The sequence below is a fragment of the Arabidopsis lyrata genome, assembly GCF_000004255.2.
Source record: "Arabidopsis lyrata subsp. lyrata unplaced genomic scaffold ARALYscaffold_1, whole genome shotgun sequence".
Lineage (NCBI taxonomy): Eukaryota > Viridiplantae > Streptophyta > Magnoliopsida > Brassicales > Brassicaceae > Arabidopsis > Arabidopsis lyrata.
In genome coordinates, this window is record NW_003302555.1 from 9,469,729 (window position 1) to 9,489,355 (window position 19,627).

Here is a 19,627-nt window from a genome sequence, read left to right on the forward strand (position 1 = left end):
AATTCATATATTCTTTTTTCTACAACTTACAACTTTTCTTCATTATATCAAGCCATCCTAGGCGTAAAGTATTTTTAATCTGGCCGCCAAACAAAAAGGTACATAACAATTATGTTGTTTTTCACATATATGTCACATTAAAAGGTAACCATTCCTTGTTAACATGCACATCACTACATCAGCACATGTAATCTGCCATCATTTAATATAGATGTATTTTAATACCGTTATTGATAAAGTTACAAATTCGTAACCATGTGTATATTACGATTTTCGTAACGAAACGTGGTTACGAATTTTAAGAGGAAACTTTTTTTTTTTTTTTTTTGCTAAATCGGTAAATATCATTGATATGAAGAGTAGGCATTACAAGTTGAAGAGCTAAACAGCCACTAAGATATGTGTTGTATTGGCTAATATTTTTAATATGAGCAATTAGTGTTACTATATTTATGCATAGCAAATAGTTGTTTAGATGACCAAAACGGTATAACACATTTAAGTTGTCCAGAAATCAATCGATATATTTACCAAAGAAAAAGAAACGAAAAAAAAAAAAGTTGACCTCCTAATAGTTTTGTTACTTCTAAAATCAGCAAACTATTTTTTACTATATAAATCATCTACGTCAACCCAACATTCTCACCAAATCATCTCGGTCGAAACCACAACAAAAAGAAAACAAAAAACATTACAATTTAAGATTTGCAGACTCACGATACTTACGACATGGCAGCTCCAATGTCAAAGAAAATCTGCAGTGTATTGATAATTGCAATTTTATTTGCAACGATGTTTTCAGCTCATTCCAACTCGATAGATGTGTGTGTCAAAGATTGTGTCGTGAATGTGTGCATGAAAGCATCAAAAAAAGCGACTCCAGCCATTTGTGACAATCCTTGCAAGATAATGTGTGATCCAATGAACGGTGAGCAATACATCGTCCCTCGAGGTAATGGTGGTCCTATCAAAAGGTTCTGCAGACGATTTAGCTGGATCTGTAACCCGTAAATGATCGAAATTACAAAAATTATCACCATTCTTTATGCATTATAAGTTATATATTTATGTTTTTTTATCATTGTATCCATCAATATTTTTAAGTACTTAATTATCCTTCTTCCATAATTACTTTTTCTTAAACAATGTTTACTTATATACAGAAGATTTGTTAAAAAGCTAAATTATTTACATTTATATATGTAACAACTAAAATTGGTAACTTGTATAAGCATAACGATATTTGCATTAACTGCTACCGTTACTCTGTTCCTCTTCGCGCTTTAATTAGGGTTTCTTTGCAACATTCCTAAAAGTTTCATCTTTTAGATCCTTCTCTTCTTTCTCACTGATTCACTTCTCAAAACCCATCAAAAATTTCTGGGGTTTTCTTGATTCGCGGCTCTAATAAAGAGTGATAATGGAGGAAGGAAGTCTGTGGCATCAATGGAGTATGTTCAGATCTCTGTTATCGATTCTTCAATGGTGGGGTTTTAATGTTACTGTTATCATCATGAACAAATGGATCTTTCAGGTTAAAGCCTCTTACTTTCATCATTAAAGACTTAGCCTTTAGTTTGTTTGATCTGATCTGTGTTTGAAATTTGGTACCTTTCCTTGTTTGCAGAAACTGGATTTCAAATTTCCATTGTCAGTTTCATGTGTTCATTTCATATGTTCATCGATTGGAGCTTACATTGTGATCAAAGTCTTGAAGATTAAACCTTTGATTGTGGTTGATCCAGAAGATAGGTGGAGGAGGATTTTTCCAATGTCATTTGTGTTCTGTATCAACATTGTGTTGGGGAATATCAGTCTTAGATATATTCCTGTCTCTTTTATGCAGACTATCAAATCTTTTACTCCGGCAACAACAGGTTTAGGGTTTTTTAAGATTGAGAATTTGCAAAAAACAGTGATCTTTTTTTGATGTTCTGATTGGTTTTTGTGTAATGGTTTTTGAGGGCAGTGGTGTTACAGTGGTTGGTATGGAGGAAATATTTTGAATGGCGTATTTGGGCGTCGTTGGTGCCTATTGTTGGAGGGATTCTTCTGACTTCTATTACAGAACTTAGCTTTAATGTGTTTGGATTCTGTGCTGCTTTGTTTGGATGTTTAGCTACCTCTACAAAGACCATTCTTGCAGAATCTCTTCTTCATGGATACAAATTTGACAGGTCAGTGTTCTGTTTCCTGAGGTTTTGATCTTCAATTTCACATGATATGTGTTAAACTTGAAAGTATGAAACTTACATTTGGTTTCAATGACATGCCTTGTTGGACTCGGTATTGTTCATGTCATGCTCTCATAGTCCAATTGTGAATTGTGCACTCTTGATTTTCTGTTTTTCTATTTTATGGAACTGAGTGTTTATGTCCTCTTCATTGCCATGTCTCTCTATGTAGCATAAACACGGTATACTATATGGCGCCTTTTGCGACCATGATTCTCGGATTACCAGCATTTCTACTTGAAGGCAATGGAATTTTGAATTGGTTTGAAGCACACCCGTCTCCATGGTCGGCTCTCATCATTATTTTCAGCTCGGGTGTTCTAGCTTTCTGTCTTAACTTCTCCATCTTCTATGTCATTCACTCCACAACGGCAGTCACATTCAATGTAGCTGGAAACCTTAAGGTGAATGAAAAATTTCTAAACCACATTACAGTAATATTTTTCTTCTGATTATTACAAGACAAATGAATCTTTGACTCAATATGTATGATGGATGGTATGTGATTTGCAGGTTGCAGTAGCTGTGTTGGTATCATGGATGATATTCAAAAACCCGATATCACCGATGAATGCTGTTGGATGCGGAATCACACTTGTGGGCTGCACCTTTTATGGTTATGTAAGGCACATGCTTTCTCAGCAACAACCAGGAACTCCCAGGACTCCTCGTAACCCAAGGAACAAGATGGAACTGATTCCTCTTGTTAATGATAAACTAGAGAGTAAAGTTTGAGTATCATAGGTTAATTCTACAGACTGAGAAGTACTCACATAAAGGAGTTAGATTTGATCTTGAGCATCCCCAAGTGACTTTAGTTTAACTATGTGTTTCTTTTTACTTGAAACCAGAGAAATTAGAGAGAAAAAAAGTACCATTGTATGTGGTTAGTTACTCTTCCTTCCTGCTACTTACATCAATCAATACATTCTGAAACCTAAAGAAGAGCTACTACACATAAATTGAATCCCATATAATAGAACCAACTCAGAGATGACCACAATGATACTTAAAGCAGGCCCATTTTGTATTCAATTATGGTAGTGATTTGACTTACCTCAGCTTTTAATTTTTGCTTCCAATTTATGCTTCCAATTCTTCTTGGCCAATCATTCTAACATCAGACTTAATACATGATAAATTTTCAAAGAAGACCAAAATAGACAATATATAATAGGGAAAGAATGTTCCATTTTCCTGCCTTAATACATTACACGAAAGAGCTTAAGACGGTGTTTAAGGGAAAAAGAATTATGTATCTTTAAGCTCTCGAAACAGCTCATAAAATTCGTTGCTTTAGCTTCTCTAAAAGTAAAAAATGGGCCTTTTTAAAGTGGGCCTCAACGAATTTACCGCCATATCCTTCCATTACCAAAAATGAATTTCAAAAAATCTTCATGCTACAGTAATCTGAAACCGGTCAAAGGAGTTAGGAGTAAAGGGTAAATCAGTCATAACAGCATAAAAAGATGTCTGTCTTGGAGATCGCAAAGCTACCGTTTTCTGTTCACTCTGTACAACACACTTGTCTCCTTCTTCCTCTCTTCTCTTCTCTCTCTCTCCATTTCAAAAAAAGTGGAAACTTTTCTTCTCTCTCTCTAGAAGAAAACCAGAGATTCTCTCTTTCTCTACACCAAACTCCTGAAAAAAATCTCCAGCTTCATCTTCCATAGTCCAATCTTACTCTGTTCGTTGTACTCTCTCTGTCATTGTCCTCTAAGAGAGATTGAAAACCCTACGAGATTTTGAATTTCGTAAAACCCTAAACTACTAAAATGAAAAACCCAGAAAAACCCATCTTCTTCTTCTTCGTCTCTCTAATTCTAGCTTCGACTCTCGTCTTCACAGCGACAGCGAAATCAACAATCGAGCCTTGCTCAAGCAACGACACTTGCAACTCTTTACTCGGCTACACGCTCTACACCGACCTCAAAGTCTCAGAAGTCGCATCTCTCTTCCAAGTAGACCCAATCTCAGTCCTTTTAGCTAACGCCATCGATATCTCTTACCCAGACGTCGAAAACCATATCCTTCCTTCAAAGCTCTTCCTCAAAATCCCAATCACTTGCTCCTGCGTCGACGGAATCAGGAAATCTGTCTCTACCCATTACAAAACCCGACCTTCCGACAATCTAGGATCGATTGCTGACTCTGTTTACGGAGGTTTGGTCTCTGCTGAGCAGATCCAGGAAGCTAACTCGGTGAATGACCCGTCGTTGCTTGATGTTGGGACGAGTCTTGTTATCCCCTTGCCTTGCGCTTGTTTCAATGGCACCGACAATTCTTTGCCGGCGGTTTATATGTCGTATGTTGTGAGGGAGATTGATACATTGGTCGGAATTGCGAGGAGGTATTCGACTACTATTACTGATTTGATGAATGTGAATGCTATGGGAGCTCCTGATGTTAGTTCTGGAGATATTCTCGCTGTTCCTTTGTCAGGTCAGGCCTATAATGCTGAAATTTAGTTTAGAAGTTTTATCTTTAGGGTTTATATAGTGGGAAGTGGTTTCTATTGTTAGTTTCAGTCAATTTCTGTTGCCAAATTGGGATTTTGAGGTAGCTTTGTGGACTTGTGATTGTTTCTTTCATTGCTGGTTGATTGCTTTGTGGGTTTTGATTCTCATTAAGGTATTGTTTTTGGCATTATATGAGTTTGAGCTACCAAAAGTTTCCCTCTTTGTGGTATTTTTTTGGCTGTGTTTTCTTTTGGTAGGTAGCAATAACAGATTATTAATGTTTGGTTCTGTGTCTTTTACCTTCTCTCAGCTTGTGCTTCAAAGTTCCCCAGATATGCATCGGATTTCGGATTGATTGTTCCAAATGGTAGCTACGCTTTAGCTGCAGGCCACTGTGTGCAATGCAGCTGTGCGCTTGGGAGCCGCAAGTAATAATATCTAAGCTATGTTATTTGATATGACTAATCAAATTATCTCTGATTGCATTTTTACTCACTTGTGGTGTGTGTGTGTGTGTGTGTGTGTGATGTGATGCAGTTTGTATTGTGAGCCTGCTTCTCTAGCCGTCTCTTGCTCAAGTATGCAGTGTAGAAACAGCAACCTCATGCTTGGTAACATCACGGTGCAGCAGAGTAGCGCTGGCTGTAATGTTACAACTTGTGATTACAATGGTATTGCCAACGGCACTATATTGACCTTGTAAGTAGAAATACATTCACTTTGTCTTCTCCTCTTATCAACATAGCCCAACTAATGATTCCAAACTATTTAACATTTCTTTCTCTTTCGTTTATAGGCTGACCAGGTCTCTTCAACCCCGATGTCCCGGTAAGTTCAATCTAACCAAAAATATCTTTGTAATGGAGAATCAGGTACTAGAATTTGGTCTCATGTAAGTGCAATGGTAAAAATGCAGGACCTCAACAATTTGCGCCGCTTCTAGCTCCACCGGATACTGTTCCTAAGGATGTAATGTATGCACCAGCACCTTCACCAGATTTTGATGGTCCAGGATCCATAGCATCTTCACCAAGATCATCTGTGCTTCCTTCAGGCGGTGATTCCGTCCCAGGTAACCCCGCTAATGGTCCAGCCGGTAGCATCTCAATCGCTTCTGCCTCCTCAGTTAGCTACTTCTTTATCACATTTCTCATCTCCATTGCTTCTTTTTCCCTTGATTTGTCATCTTGATTCAACAACAATTGTTTATTTTCCGCGCATTGGAAACTCCTATGTGAAATTCTTGATGAGTAAAACCAAAACATTGGTTATTGATCTCTTTGATAATATTTGAAGTTGCATATCTCACAAAAACTTTTAGTTAAACTATAAGATGATTGATTCATCTCATCATATTACATCTGATATGCCAAAATCTTTCTGTAACCTTGGAAAGCAAAAAACATAAACTTAAATATACAAAGAAAGAAACACTGATTTATGTCTCCATCATCACATAAGCATCCTCAAATCTCAACCTGAGTAGCCTTAGTCTCTTGACCTTCCTTAGGTTTCATCTCCAGTTCTCCGGCTAAGCCTTTACCGGTATCTACCTGTTTAACCGGAGTTTTAATCGGAAGTCCTTTGCAATTTTCGTCATCATCCGTCATTCTTTTGTCTTTGCCTTTACCCCATACAACAGTGTATAGGCCCACGATTATAAATAACGTTCCAATCACACTGGAAACATTTAGTAGAAAACTATTTATTAATTCGGTCCAAAATTTTTAATACTACTAATTTTAGAAAGAAAAATAAATACCTTCCGAGATGAATACTTTCGGACAAGACAACAACACCAAGAGCAGCAGTTATAACGACACAAAGTGGATTAAATGTCGCAACAAAAACTGGTCCTCTTTCTCTCATTACTACTCCTTGCACGTAATACGCCACACCCGAACATATCACCCCCTAATCACCATTAAGTTACTTCATTAATTAACACAACTTTCAATTATGAATTATCATCATTAATCATATAAAATTAAAATTTAGTTAATTGTTCTTACGGAGTAGGCAGCAGCGAAGAGATTAGAGTCGAAGCCGATTTTCCAAGCACTCAAGTCACGTACCGTTACCAATGAGACGGCGGTTCCTTCTAAAGTTCCCATTAAACATATTAACGTCGTTAGTGACAGCTCAGCTGGATACTTCTTCAGTGTAAACGACTGCGTTTTTACCATAACAAGACAAAACCCGGTTAGATTTTTTATTTTTCATATTGTTAAATGAGTAAACCGAAAATTGTAAGTAAATTAATTGGAACTCACTTGTAGAATGAAGAAACCGGCCCAACCAAAAGTTCTTCCCAACAGCATAAGTGTTCCCGGAATCCAGTGTTTGTCCAACGCCGCCGCTGATGCACCACTGTGGGAGGCACCGTCACTGCTTCCTCCTCCGCCACCGCCGAATCTTATAAAGTCAATTATTGGACCTTTGTAGAGAGTCATGAGAAGTGCTCCGGAGACTGTGATCACCGTTCCTACAACTTTGGCTATGCTTCGTACCTTCTTAAAGTTCACGCTCTCTAATCTGAAATTTATATATTAAAAATCAAATTCGTTAATTACTGTATTAAATTTACATGTAACAAACAGTAATGTTCTATAGATTCCATATAGACTTATAATGACATCTTACGTAAGTGGAAATGATGATCTCACCCAGTATATTTCTTTCAGTGTATAAGTAGTTAAATTATCTAATTAGTGTGGTATCATGTTCCACGAACATACTACTGTGTTTTCCTATGATTCCGTTAATCTTGTTCCCACGGTATGGGAAAAGTCAACAAAAATATTCCCAAGATAAGAATCAAAGTAGAAATATTTCGCATAATTTATCAAACAGTAAAAATATATTCCGTATAAAATGTTTTTTATTTTTGTCAAAGGGTTTCCAGAGGCATAAAATGTTTGATAAATTTATAAGAATAAGAAATAACGTAAACCTGAAAATAATGGCCAAGACGAAGGTGATGGCCGGAAGGACATTAGCGGTAGCCGAAGCGAAAGTTGCTGACGTGTAAGTCATCCCGACGTAGTAGAGGTTCTGATCCAGCACCGGCCTGTCATTTTATTGACCCTCGTTAATTAAATTTTAGAAAACTATCTAATTAATATTTTCATTAACTATATTAACATATATATATGGATTGGAGACTGTTCCGATAGTTTTTTTTTTTTTTTTTTTTGTGAATGATATATGAGAAGAATTAACGAGTATTACTCAATAAAACCGAGCAGCGCAATTTGGAGAAATATTCGGAATGTCATCTTGGGCCTTATTTTCCTGCATAATCAACAATAACACAAAATTACTTACGTTGATTAATTAGTGTAAACTGAAGCTTCTATATATGTACAACGTAGCTAGCTACAGTCAATCATGATTTTTATACTTCTTAAGTTTTACGTTAAACAGCAATCTATATGAGACATAACAAAAACTTATAGTTTCATATGTATCACTCATCGATAATTTCATATGTAGTTATGTACCAGGCTGGTTATGTGTTCTTAATCGAAATGGATAAGAGCCGTCACCAACTTTTAGTGATGATCATTAATTAATGAAAACCATACCTTTCATGAAAAAGAGCAAACGGAGCGATGACGGCAGTGGCAATTGCATGGCGATAAACGGCTAGGACGTAATGGTTCATGCCATGCTTAAGAGAGACCATGGTAATTATGTACATACCGGCATAACCAAATTGCATAGATATCATTGCTAAGTATGGTTTCACACTGTTCATTAACCCTCCCCACATTTTCTGACTCGCCATGTTATCTCTTTCTCTCTAAGTTTCTCTTTCTTGGTATTTGATGTATTCAAGTGTATAGTTATGACTGTGAATGATTATACACTACAAGAGGGTACTTGCTTATATAGCCAAATTGTGCTGACACAAAAAGCAATATACGAGTGCATATTTCAATCCATTGGTTATTTAAGCATCACTTTTAAAAATATATATTTTTTATTGTTATCGAGTACGTATCCATTATGTGTGGCTAACTAGTCTTGTTCTAGGTAATCAAAACTGGATTAGGTCGTAATTTCGTTGGTTACATTACATACCTACTTAATTAATTTATATATTGGACTATTGGTTGTAAACACTTGCGTATGGAAAATAATGTCGCATTTTTTGGATTATATATTCTGATAAATAAGATGGCTAGATTATTAATCTACGATCACTGATGAGAATGTTCTCGTCAATGTGGTATTAATTTATTGATAACGAATCATAAAGTATCGTACCAATAAAAAGTATATATGTAAACGTATCAATATGTACCAAATTATATATAGACTTTTACGTCCAAGCCGAACCATGTATATCCGAAAGCTGTAACCAAATAGTTTCGAAGAATCAAAAAGTATACACTTACATTATATATTTGTACATATACAATCCACTCAAGACGTCATCCAATTTTTTATCCACTCATCACACTTGTCGAATCCACAAAAAGAGAACTTAGTATCAACCTGAATATTCACGAAACTATTCACCTCTTGTTATATATATATATTCGTTTTTTTTGTTAAAGATTGTTACATATGTGTGTATACTTATAAATCATTATGCATGCATTGAACTAACAAAAAAAAAAAAAAATATGCAACTTGTTTATTATTCATATGAGTAACGTGGGTGATTATCATTATGTAGCATCAACAACTTTTAACCACGAATATATATGTGCAAAAAAATCAGAATAGAGAAGTACTAGAATTGACGGACACATGACTCTTTCATTTTCAAATAGTTTATTAAGGTTTTCGTGGACTTACGAATTCATTTTATGAGCGGCCGTATGTGAATGATCCGTTGTGTCGTGTACTCGTGTAGATAAAGAACCCAAAAGTATTGAATTTTAGCCGATCAGATAGCTGATTATATATTATAGTTTAATATTAGTGTAGAAGCGAATGATGTTTAAGTTTAGTGCATAGTCCTATTCAACTTGTCGCCGAAAATAGATAGGGAACATTGTGGTGATTTGAAGAGTGGACACCATCTCGTCCAAAGATTTATCAATTCTAATAAATTCAATAGGCTAATTTCAAGTTAGTTCGTACCACATTTGGAGACGAAGTACTAATATAGGTGGAGTGCACAGGTGACTATAACGTAACCAATAAGATCACAAAGACTGTCAATAATAATCGATTTTTTTTTTTAATTTGATTTGGCCGTTTTTAACAGTTTGGATGATCACTGATTAATTCTAGCTGGCTGACTTTTTTTTAGTTTTGCTATTGCTTAAAAACTGGTGTGTGAAAAAAGTATATCTTTTTTTTTTTTTTTTTTTTCGCCGTGAAAAATGTATAAACTGAAAGAAGCCGAAACTTAAATTTTCATCACGATCTACATTTACTTAAATTTTTTTGTTTTTTTCTTTCATAATTTTTGTTTTTTTTTAATTAAAAAAAATAATCGAGGATCTTTTTAAAAAAATAATCGAGAATCTTAATTAATCTTAAAATTCAAATGTGTGTACCACTAGTTTTTTTTTTGTAGGCATTCCTACCACTAGTTAATTAAACAACAAAGTAATTTCCTTCTAACCAAAAAAAAAAAAAAAACAAAGTAATCTCCATTATCAAGTTATTACTTATTATAGAGTCAGTTATACATAATGACAAACCATTATCATACCGTCAAAATTTATCATTTTTTGTCTGATTTGAATGTTACCATTTACTATTCTCTATGTTCCTACGACAATGATGTTTTGAGTTTTACACTCTAATTAAGAAAAAGTTATTTTTATAATTTTTATTGTTTTATTATTAGTTTAATAATATTAATCTCACTTTTCTCCTTTCTCTATTGGTCACAAACAAAAATAGTAGTGATGATATTACAAAACATTAATCTTTTTAGAACAAAAAAGAAAAACCCAAAACATCAAATATCTAGGAACAGAGGAAGTATTTAGAACGAAACTATTGTATTGATTTCAAGAGACTGAACTAAGGCACACAAACTTATACTCCCTCCGTTTCGTTTTAGTTGTCGTTTAAGGTTTTCTCACACAAATTAAGAAAAATATTAAATTTTTTGTTTAACCCTTTATTAATATATTTTGTAAAAAAATTCATTGGCCGAAACATTAAAACAGTAGGGATAAAACTGAAATTTTCACCAAACATTTGCATCGAAAACCTAAAACGACAACTATTATGAAACAAAATTTTAACGCTAAAACGACAAGTAAATCGAAACGGAAGGAGTATCAAATTATCGAAGTAGTAAACATTCCAAAGTAGACTATGTTCTTCAATATATAATTGGCAGCAGCACTATATACTATATATGACAGATGATGTTTGCAAATTTCGTATTAACTGGTAGGAGTAAACTGAACCACGTTTTGTACGGTAATCAAGACTAGCTATAAACAATTATCATAAGAAAATAAACACTAAATTAGTGAAGCAAAAAGCAAAATAAATGTGATTTTTGTAATACATTTTTGTTGTGATTCGTCCCACGAAACGACAAGCGTGGTTAGGTCCTTCTAAATTCTAATGCGACGCGGCTACTAGTGCTCTTCGTTTCGTCATCAGTTAAGGCTGCCTACTTTTGTTGTTCCGTTTTATATTCATATTGAATTAAAGATTTGTAGATCGTTTTTAAGATTGGATTCTTCTATGTTCCTAAAAATATTATAAACAAAACGTATATGCATGCAAAAAAATATGTAATCCAAACACTTGTTTTATTTCTACATGGCCAAAAAATATAATTGGTTTTACGACATTAGAGAAGAAAAAAAAAACTGTATACAATATATTGTTTTTCTAGTGAACTGAAAACATGAAAACTGGTTTTCAACTTATAACCGCTAATCTACTAATTGTTTTGGAAAATTTTATTTTATGAGTATTCGGCACGTCAGTAATTATCTAAACTCGTTAAGTCGCCTATCAATCATCAATTCTGCTCACTTATCAACCAAAATGCGTGTGAGTGCTCAATGCGTGCTTGATTAAGTTTGAGATTAGTTCACAACTTCACATATACATATATATCAATATATGACAAACTATTAGTATATATATAGCTAGAAAAAAAAAAAGAAGAAGTCAGAAACATAACGTTAAAGGGACTACACATCTGTGTTCTCTTGTTTAGCCTAATTAAGCATGGCATCAATCTTCCACGTTATTAGATGCTGCTTCTTATTATGTTCCCTCTCAGTTGACGAAATTTATTCGAACATATCTTATCTATCGTTGGATGCGACTTATTATTTCACCTAATAATATATATACGGGCATCGACTATCATTTCACATTTATTATAAAGTTTGATTCTAGCATGTGTTACTATTTTAGGAGTTTACATAATGATGTACTTTTTCAATTGTCATTAATTCATCGTTAGTTCCTAAAGGAGTAAAGGATCATCATAGAAGTTTTGCTAATAGCTTATAAAGATCTTATATCAACATCTGTATAGAAATATAACCAATCGAAATATACTCAAGTAAATATTAAAAAAGGAAAAATTATGCAAGGATTTTACTTGCTATACAAAATTGAAATGATGGTATCGAGAATAAATTACTTTCGTGGTTCATTAATTTCTGCGAATCTTTTTTTTTTTTTGGGGCAAAAGGGTGAAATTTCATTAAAACTAAGTCTCGGCAACAAGGGTTCTTAAGGAAGCCTTTGCAAGGCTATCTGCTAATCTATAGATATTAATTCTCACACTTTGTGAGTTTGCGTCACTAACAACGATGACGTGGTATGAAACGCATTACCAGCCAATTGGATTTTTGTTCGTTTCCATTGCCAATTGGGAGTGGAATCTTATAACTTATTAACATAATCAGAGAATAATTAAGTAACTAATCACTGTTTGCTTGGATACATTTCTACTGTTTTAAAGATAAGTATTAAACATTCTAACCCAAAACATTTATCTCTATCTATTATCTGTTGTTGGAGTTAAAGAGCATGTGCAATGGAATCTCTCATCCAAATCTCTCATGTAAAGAATAAATAATAAAATAAATAATAAAATAATAAAAAGTATAATAAATAATAAGAAGTATTATTTAATTATGAGAGTATCTCACTTGATAGACTCTATCACTTTTTTTAGATCATTAAATAATACTTTTTATTATTTTATTATTTCTTTTTTACGTGAGAGACTCTCATTGCATTGCACATGCTCTAAGGAACTTGTCATGTACTTAGTTGATCAAACACTTTAGAAAAGTTTGCTCACCATCGAACCTAAGAGAGCCCCCTCTCACATATATCTTTTAACAAGTATATTTTAATAAATAATAGCGTTTTGTGATCTAATTCTCTTAAAATGCGAGAAACTCAATCAAAACTCAAAAGTATCTCAAATGAGGGATTTTTGAGTAGGTCTCTCACTTTTTGAAAGACTCAAATCATAAATTATTATTATTTGCAGTTGTTTTTTATTTTATAATTGTTGAGAGACTTTCTTAAAAACCCTCAATGAGAATGCTCTAACCTTTGTTGCCTATAGGGGAGTCACGTCACCCCACATGATTGTTTCCCACACAAGACCATGAGTCTAAATTTTTTAGATGTCTCTTGTTTCAATCTTGAATGTATGATTTTTTTCTTTATTAATATATATATATAATGGCATGTCCACCATTGTCGAAAGCCCTACTCAAGATTAAAATTTAATTCTTATTTTTTGAATGTGTAAACTCATAAACAAAAGAAAATACGAGAAATTTAATAGTAACGACAAAAAGTAATATAAATCATCAATTCCAAACAATTGAAAGTGATTAATAGTAATGGCGTAATGGTAATAAACAATGTCAAAACAGAAAATTTACCTTGCGAACAAGTGAAAGTGATTAAGGGTAATGGTAAGTGTGAGGTTCGTACGATGACGTACGAAAGAATTAAGAGATAGGCAAAAGTGAAAGGACTTTGGTTGGATTCATGCTTGGACTTCCATCTTCCATAACTTGGGCTAATGGATTACACCTCTTCATTTTTTTAATTAATATACATATTCCAACTTTTATTATTTCTCATCGCATTAACTTTTCATATTTAATTTGTTATTCAAGAGAGATCCATTGCATAGGTAAGCACGATGATGGTATCAGCAATACAACAGTAGAATTTTAATTCAGAAAGAGAGAAAAATATCAAAAAAATATAAATATTTTACCTTAACTAGGCAATTTAAAATTCACTTATAAATGTTTTGCACAAAATGTTGTCAATAAACTAGTGGTGAATGCTTAGATGACCTAACCAAATGTATTTGGTTCTTCCATTATGAATAAACACATTTATATATATGTTCGATCTGATGTCTAACTGTTCCCACACATGATAGAAAACGACATAACATACAATAAGTTGTCTACATGATAAATCAGATTTGTCGTCTTTGCAAGAATTACGACACCACCCAGTTTTATTTTACTTTAATCTTGATTTTTTGTTTCACGTCATTTTAATCTTTGATTTAATAGCGCCATTAATCATATTGGATATTTCGGATACTAAAATTACCGCAAAATGCCTGAGAAATAAAGAAATTTTGGTACATTGTCACATTACTTGTATTTTTTTCTAACTCCAGAGATCAATCAAAACACAAAAGTGACTGTGCACAAACTCAATGATCTCTAACTATCGACAGTAGTAAAGTTTCACAGTAAATATAAATGAAAATGGCGTTCTTCGATTTTAACCAATTGACTCTACAATCTTGAGCTTATCCCTCTTTTCAAGGTAGGGATGTGTGATGTTACTACTATATAGTAAGTATCCTTCAGGCCAAGTTTTAGATGAGTTTCTTCTTGTGGAAATACCGCTTCAGATACAATATCTGTGTACCTGCAACCACAACGCAAACCCCGAGTGACATTATACTGAACCAAGCCACTCTTGAGTTGGTTGTTTCACTCACTTCTCGCATCTCCGCTTCCCTGCATCCAAAATTTTCTTTTTATCACTATGTTGTTATCCCAATTCATACCCAATTTGATTGCAACGAGGCGAAAGACACGTACCTGTCTTTTATGTAGTTTATGTTCTCACGAATCGACTGCACTAACCCTTCAAGTCTCCTCAACTGAAGCTCAACACCCTGCAAATACACGTTGACAACAGTTGAGTTTTCACATCAGAAAGAAGAAGAGGAAAAAAGATGTTTACATAGATGTTGAAAGAAGACTTGCCTCGATCTTTTCCTTTTTAGCAACAGAGTCCCAATCTTTAGCTGCAATACCCATCTTCCAATCAACCCCAAGGGTTATAGGATTGGCTAAGGGATGAGTGGAATCAATCGAGAAACAAGCCAAGTAGTTCCCAGCTTCTTGAGTTGTGAACGCAAACTGACCATGTGTTACATTTTCTTGGTGATGAAGATTGTTCCCATAAGGAGAAGTTACCTATCCAAAAATTAATCACAGAAAACTCAAGACAACATAAAATCTTATTGCCAATGATTAGCTTCTACATGAGCTACATTAACATGCAAAAACAAATCTGCATTCTTTAAAACATTAAGAACTTGAAAAAATTGCAAATATAACTAATCAGCGTATAGCACAAAACATGAAACTTTCGATTAAATCCGTCAGAGTTTATACATCTCCCAATCATTTACTTAATGGTGAGATATGAGTAATGTATAAAATAAAAAAGTTCAAAACTTTATAATAAAAGTTACTGATTATATTCAATTGATTGATGATTGCTCTCTCAATAACACACATCAATGAGTTTGATCCGTACCAAGTCACCGACAGAGAATTCACAATTTGATGATCAAACCACAAAACAAAACCCTAAAGACCCGTAAAATTGAACCAATCAATCTCCTAAAAAAAGATTCAATTTTGAAGAGATTCAAGCACAATCGGAACCACCGTACCTTGGAAGAAACAGCTGGTGTGTTTTCAGGATTATGCTCATCGACGACATAGTAATCAGCCAAAACGACGACGTTGCTCTGTATCTCCTCGGAGACACACTTCGTCCCTCCCGTCGTCGGAATCGTTAACCATATAGCTTCGCCGTAATTAACCGTCAACAAGAACAAAACAACCGCCAAAACCCTCGAACCATGAGAAATTCTGTTAATCGCCATCGGAGAACAACGACGGTCTTCTTCTCCTTTTTTGTCTCAAGTCCAAAGCCAAGGAAGGTCAAAGTCCAAAAACCAAACACAAACGAAGACAAGAGAGAGTCCACGCGCGCCTGTGCGAGTGGGAGAGGTTTTAATAGGATTTGATGGGTTTTGGTGACTTGTTTCAACGTAAGATCAGCCAATCAGATTCTGAGGAACGGTCTACGTGGCGTGTCTTTAAAGGAGGTGGCGCGTCATTGTATTGACCTTACCTTCTTATTGATTTAGCGGGTTTCGTTTTCCATTTTTGTTATTTTCTTCTCAAAGTGGATTTTTGCATTTAATTACTATCGCTAATTTGAGCCGAAGATTACAGGTAAAACATTGAATGAGAAATTATTGTGACGGTGAGTTAGTAGTACCAAGAGGCCTATTGAATTGAAAACAAATTATTGGGATTATTGTGTTTTGTTATCATTTAAATCACAAATTGTGTATAAACATTACCCTGCTATGAGATACTCCCTCCGTTTCGTTTTAGTTGTCGTTTAAGGTTTTTTCACACAAATTAAGAAAAACATTTAATTTTTTGTTTTACCTTTTATTAATATATTTTATAAAAAAATTCATTGGTTAAAACATTAAAACAGTAGGGATAAAACTGGAATTTTCACCAAACATTTGCATTGAAAACCTAAAACGACAACTATTATGAAACAAAATTTAAATCCTAAAACGACAACTAAACTGAAACGGAGGGAGTAATTTATTTCATAAAAACACATTTTCGTGTTATATTAAGTTAGTATATAGTATAAGATTTTTGTGTTATATTAATAGATGAATTAATATTATTTGATTTTTGTAAATGCAACAGTAAACAAAAGAAGGAATTAAAATATTTCGTAAGAAAAACGCAAGCGTTACATTTTGGAAATAAGTGGGCCTGCATCACAACCTGATTTTCAAATGGGCCAATACATGGCCGATGATATTATTTGGGCTTGCAATGCCTTCTTAACTATTTTCGTTTTTTGTCATTTCTCCAAGACCTACACTTTTTTTTTTAGTTACTTGTTTTGCCTCTGCAACTATCTTTAATTGTTTCTTTTTTTTTCTTTTCTTTTTTAATAACTGCGGGTCTCTCAAAGGCTTCCTAGACCCAAGGACTAATCCCACGAGGCTGGCAATTCCCCTATGTAAACCTGCCAGCAGTGCCGGTCCGGTGAAATCCGGGGCCAAATACGAAAAAAAAAATTGGGGTTTTTTTAAAAAGTAGAAACTGCTAAAAAAATTTTTTTTGCTAATTATGGGGCATTTATAATTTTTATTTAACAATTTTTCTTAAATTTTAAAGATTTTTTGCTAATTATGAGGCCTTTTTGCTAATTGTGAAGTCCTTTTTGTTAATTTTTGAGGCCTCTTTTACTATTTTGAAGTCTTTTTTGTTAATTTTTGAGGCCTCTTTTACTATTTTGAAGCCTTTTTTGTTAATTTTTGAGGCCTCTTTTACTAATTTTGAAGCTTATTTCATAATTTTGGGGCCTCAAAAAAAAAAAAAAAAAAAAAATCTTCACAAAATGGGCCTCGGAAATTTGAGGCCCAATACAAATGATTCACCAAAATGGGTGAAGGGCCGGGCATGCCTGCCAGTAGCCGTGCCTCGAACCCTGGTGGCGGAAATCACAGCTGTGACCCTTTTACCACTAGGCCACAAGGCCCGGTTCATTGTTGTTTCTTTTTCTACTCATGGTTGAATAAGGATCTTTGTTATTTATACGGTGAATACTGTAAGAGAACATGAAATAAGAAGATGTATATTTTATTTGCTATGTGTTTGGCGTTTATTATAGCTTATTCATTTGTATTGATGTCGTGCCATAACTCAAATTCAAATATAAAAAATGTTTGTATGCATTGTAGACGGAAAATGAAATTATATATGAATTTATAAACCAAACAAATATGTATGGGGTCTAACTATGCATTGTAGACGGAAAATGAAATTATATATGAATTTATAAACCAAACAAATATGTATGGGCCTATGGGGTCTAACTTATTTTATGTCCCCACATCATTTTTAACATTTTCAAAACCGACTAAATCATAGATCTGTGAGATATACAAAAAAAAAAAAAGAATAAGTATTTGGTGGTTGAACCAAGTTCACTGGATCCATTATACATGGTTGAACCTTCAACGTACATATTCAATGATTTTTTTTAAAAAAAACCTTCAACGTATATACTATTTCATCTTCCTAGAAATTTCCTTGCCATGCTGTAATAATATTGTAAACCAAAATATATATATATATATATATTTATATATTGTAATCCAAAGTATATATATATTGTAATCCTCCGAAATTGTTAGGATGAATAGTACACCAATAATAAATGTATAAACTATTGAGGTCGAGATTGTATCGTGGTGATCTCGTTGAGTCATTTGTTGGGAACTGGTACGGAGAGAGTACGGTACCAATTAATACATACAGTTTATTGGATTTTCCATTTATCAAGAAAGATCCCTTTTGTTTTAATTTTTGTTTGTTTGTTAAAGCAAAAATGTTTGTATTGCAATGTTTGTTTACTTGCCTTAGCCTTTAGGTTTGCATTTCGGGTCTGTCGGAATATGTCTATTCATGTGTAATTGATTTCGTTTGAAAAGAAGCAAAAATGTTTTCTAGAAATCTCACACTAAAAATAATGTGGAACATAAAGTAGAATATAAGAAACATTGACTAATTTATTTTATAATTTTCAAAATTCAAGAGAGGAAATTTCATTCGAGTAGGTGTCAAATATGAACGAAGTGTTAAAACTCAAAAGCTAAAATTGAAAGAAGCCACGATCGAGATGCTTCTTCTAGTCATGCAAACGCATGTTTTGGCTGGAAAGCTGACAATATATCCGCCCATATTCTCTCTCCCTTTATCTAACTGATCTCTGACATCTTGGAGAGTTTTGCTTAAGACCAAAGTGTAAAATCTAAAGACGAAGACAACAAATTAAAGTACACCATATCCCATGATTAATCTTAAGCTTTGTGAGAAAGTCAAGGCTGTCCACAAAGAACATGTCATCTTCCATCTTTTCTTACATACGATCATGTGCTCTTTGCGTGTCCTAAAGTTATATGCTTTATTGTCTTATTTTTCCCCCTTTTTCAATTGTTTATATCAATCTTTAGCATATGTTCGTCGTATAAATTATGTTGGTATCGCTATGTATATTAAAGTTACGTAAGACAAAATTTATTCACAATTCGAAATCCTAAATTGACAAAAAAAAATTAAATCTTCTCAAATAGATCATGAATTAAAGACAAATTGTTTATACTTCTTTTTTTTTTTTTTTATAACACAAGTTGTATATGGAGAAAACGATGTTATAATAAATTTGGACATACACATATATTTTCGATATGCATGGATGTATCACTAGTGTTGAAAGTAGTATGAATTATTTTTGAAAAAGGATCACAAAATTTAGGAAGATAATTAAATACACGAGTGAGTGTGACGAGAGAAAACGCGGTTTGGATTTGGGTAGCAAAGTGACAGAGTGAAAACAGCTGTAATTTGAAGTCACTCTCTTATCAATTTAGCATCATCACCTTCTCCCACACTCTTCTGACTTCACTCTTCACTCTTCGCTATTTTCATTTCAACTATTTCTTCAAAACATTTATTTTCTTAAGTATATTCCATGTCTACTAACAAAATACTACATGTCTCTTAGGTTTATTATTAACCATTTTATAGAGATTTTTATCAATCAATATTGGTCCGTTAATTTAAAAATCAA

At 33.6% G+C, this 19,627-nt stretch overlaps 5 protein-coding genes across 5 annotated transcripts; 3 read left to right on the forward strand and 2 right to left on the reverse strand.

Annotated features, from left to right (window-relative positions):
• Positions 1-398: 398 nt before the first annotated feature.
• LOC9329248 lies at positions 399-1,191 on the forward strand. Its single transcript, XM_002890422.2, has one exon. The coding sequence runs from the start codon at positions 730-732 to the stop codon at positions 1,009-1,011; it is 282 nt and encodes a 93-aa protein (XP_002890468.1). The 5' UTR covers positions 399-729; the 3' UTR covers positions 1,012-1,191.
• Positions 1,192-1,420: 229 nt separating this feature from the next.
• On the forward strand, positions 1,421-3,176 carry LOC9326531 (GDP-mannose transporter GONST5). Its single transcript, XM_002890423.2, has 5 exons — positions 1,421-1,534; positions 1,628-1,877; positions 1,970-2,177; positions 2,407-2,638; positions 2,748-3,176. The coding sequence occupies exons 1-5, from the start codon at positions 1,421-1,423 to the stop codon at positions 2,967-2,969; spliced, it is 1,026 nt and encodes a 341-aa protein (XP_002890469.1). The 3' UTR covers positions 2,970-3,176.
• A 538-nt stretch (positions 3,177-3,714) lies between these two features.
• On the forward strand, positions 3,715-5,982 carry LOC9326532 (lysM domain-containing GPI-anchored protein 1). The gene is made up of 5 exons (XM_021013935.1): positions 3,715-4,676; positions 5,004-5,121; positions 5,231-5,392; positions 5,490-5,521; positions 5,610-5,982. Exons 1-5 carry the CDS (start codon positions 4,010-4,012, stop codon positions 5,882-5,884), a joined length of 1,254 nt encoding a protein of 417 aa, XP_020869594.1. The 5' UTR covers positions 3,715-4,009; the 3' UTR covers positions 5,885-5,982.
• LOC9326533 (WAT1-related protein At1g21890) lies at positions 5,941-10,014 on the reverse strand. The gene is made up of 7 exons (XM_002893141.2): positions 8,281-10,014; positions 7,925-7,987; positions 7,647-7,763; positions 6,967-7,228; positions 6,706-6,864; positions 6,456-6,607; positions 5,941-6,373 (listed from the first exon to the last, which is right to left on the reverse strand). The coding sequence occupies exons 1-7, from the start codon at positions 8,481-8,483 to the stop codon at positions 6,160-6,162; spliced, it is 1,170 nt and encodes a 389-aa protein (XP_002893187.2). The 5' UTR covers positions 8,484-10,014; the 3' UTR covers positions 5,941-6,159.
• Positions 10,015-14,239: 4,225 nt separating this feature from the next.
• On the reverse strand, positions 14,240-15,949 carry LOC9329249 (transmembrane emp24 domain-containing protein p24delta5). The gene is made up of 4 exons (XM_002893142.2): positions 15,618-15,949; positions 14,920-15,132; positions 14,752-14,828; positions 14,240-14,667 (listed from the first exon to the last, which is right to left on the reverse strand). Exons 1-4 carry the CDS (start codon positions 15,831-15,833, stop codon positions 14,523-14,525), a joined length of 651 nt encoding a protein of 216 aa, XP_002893188.1. The 5' UTR covers positions 15,834-15,949; the 3' UTR covers positions 14,240-14,522.
• Between the last annotated feature and the right edge of the window lie 3,678 nt (positions 15,950-19,627).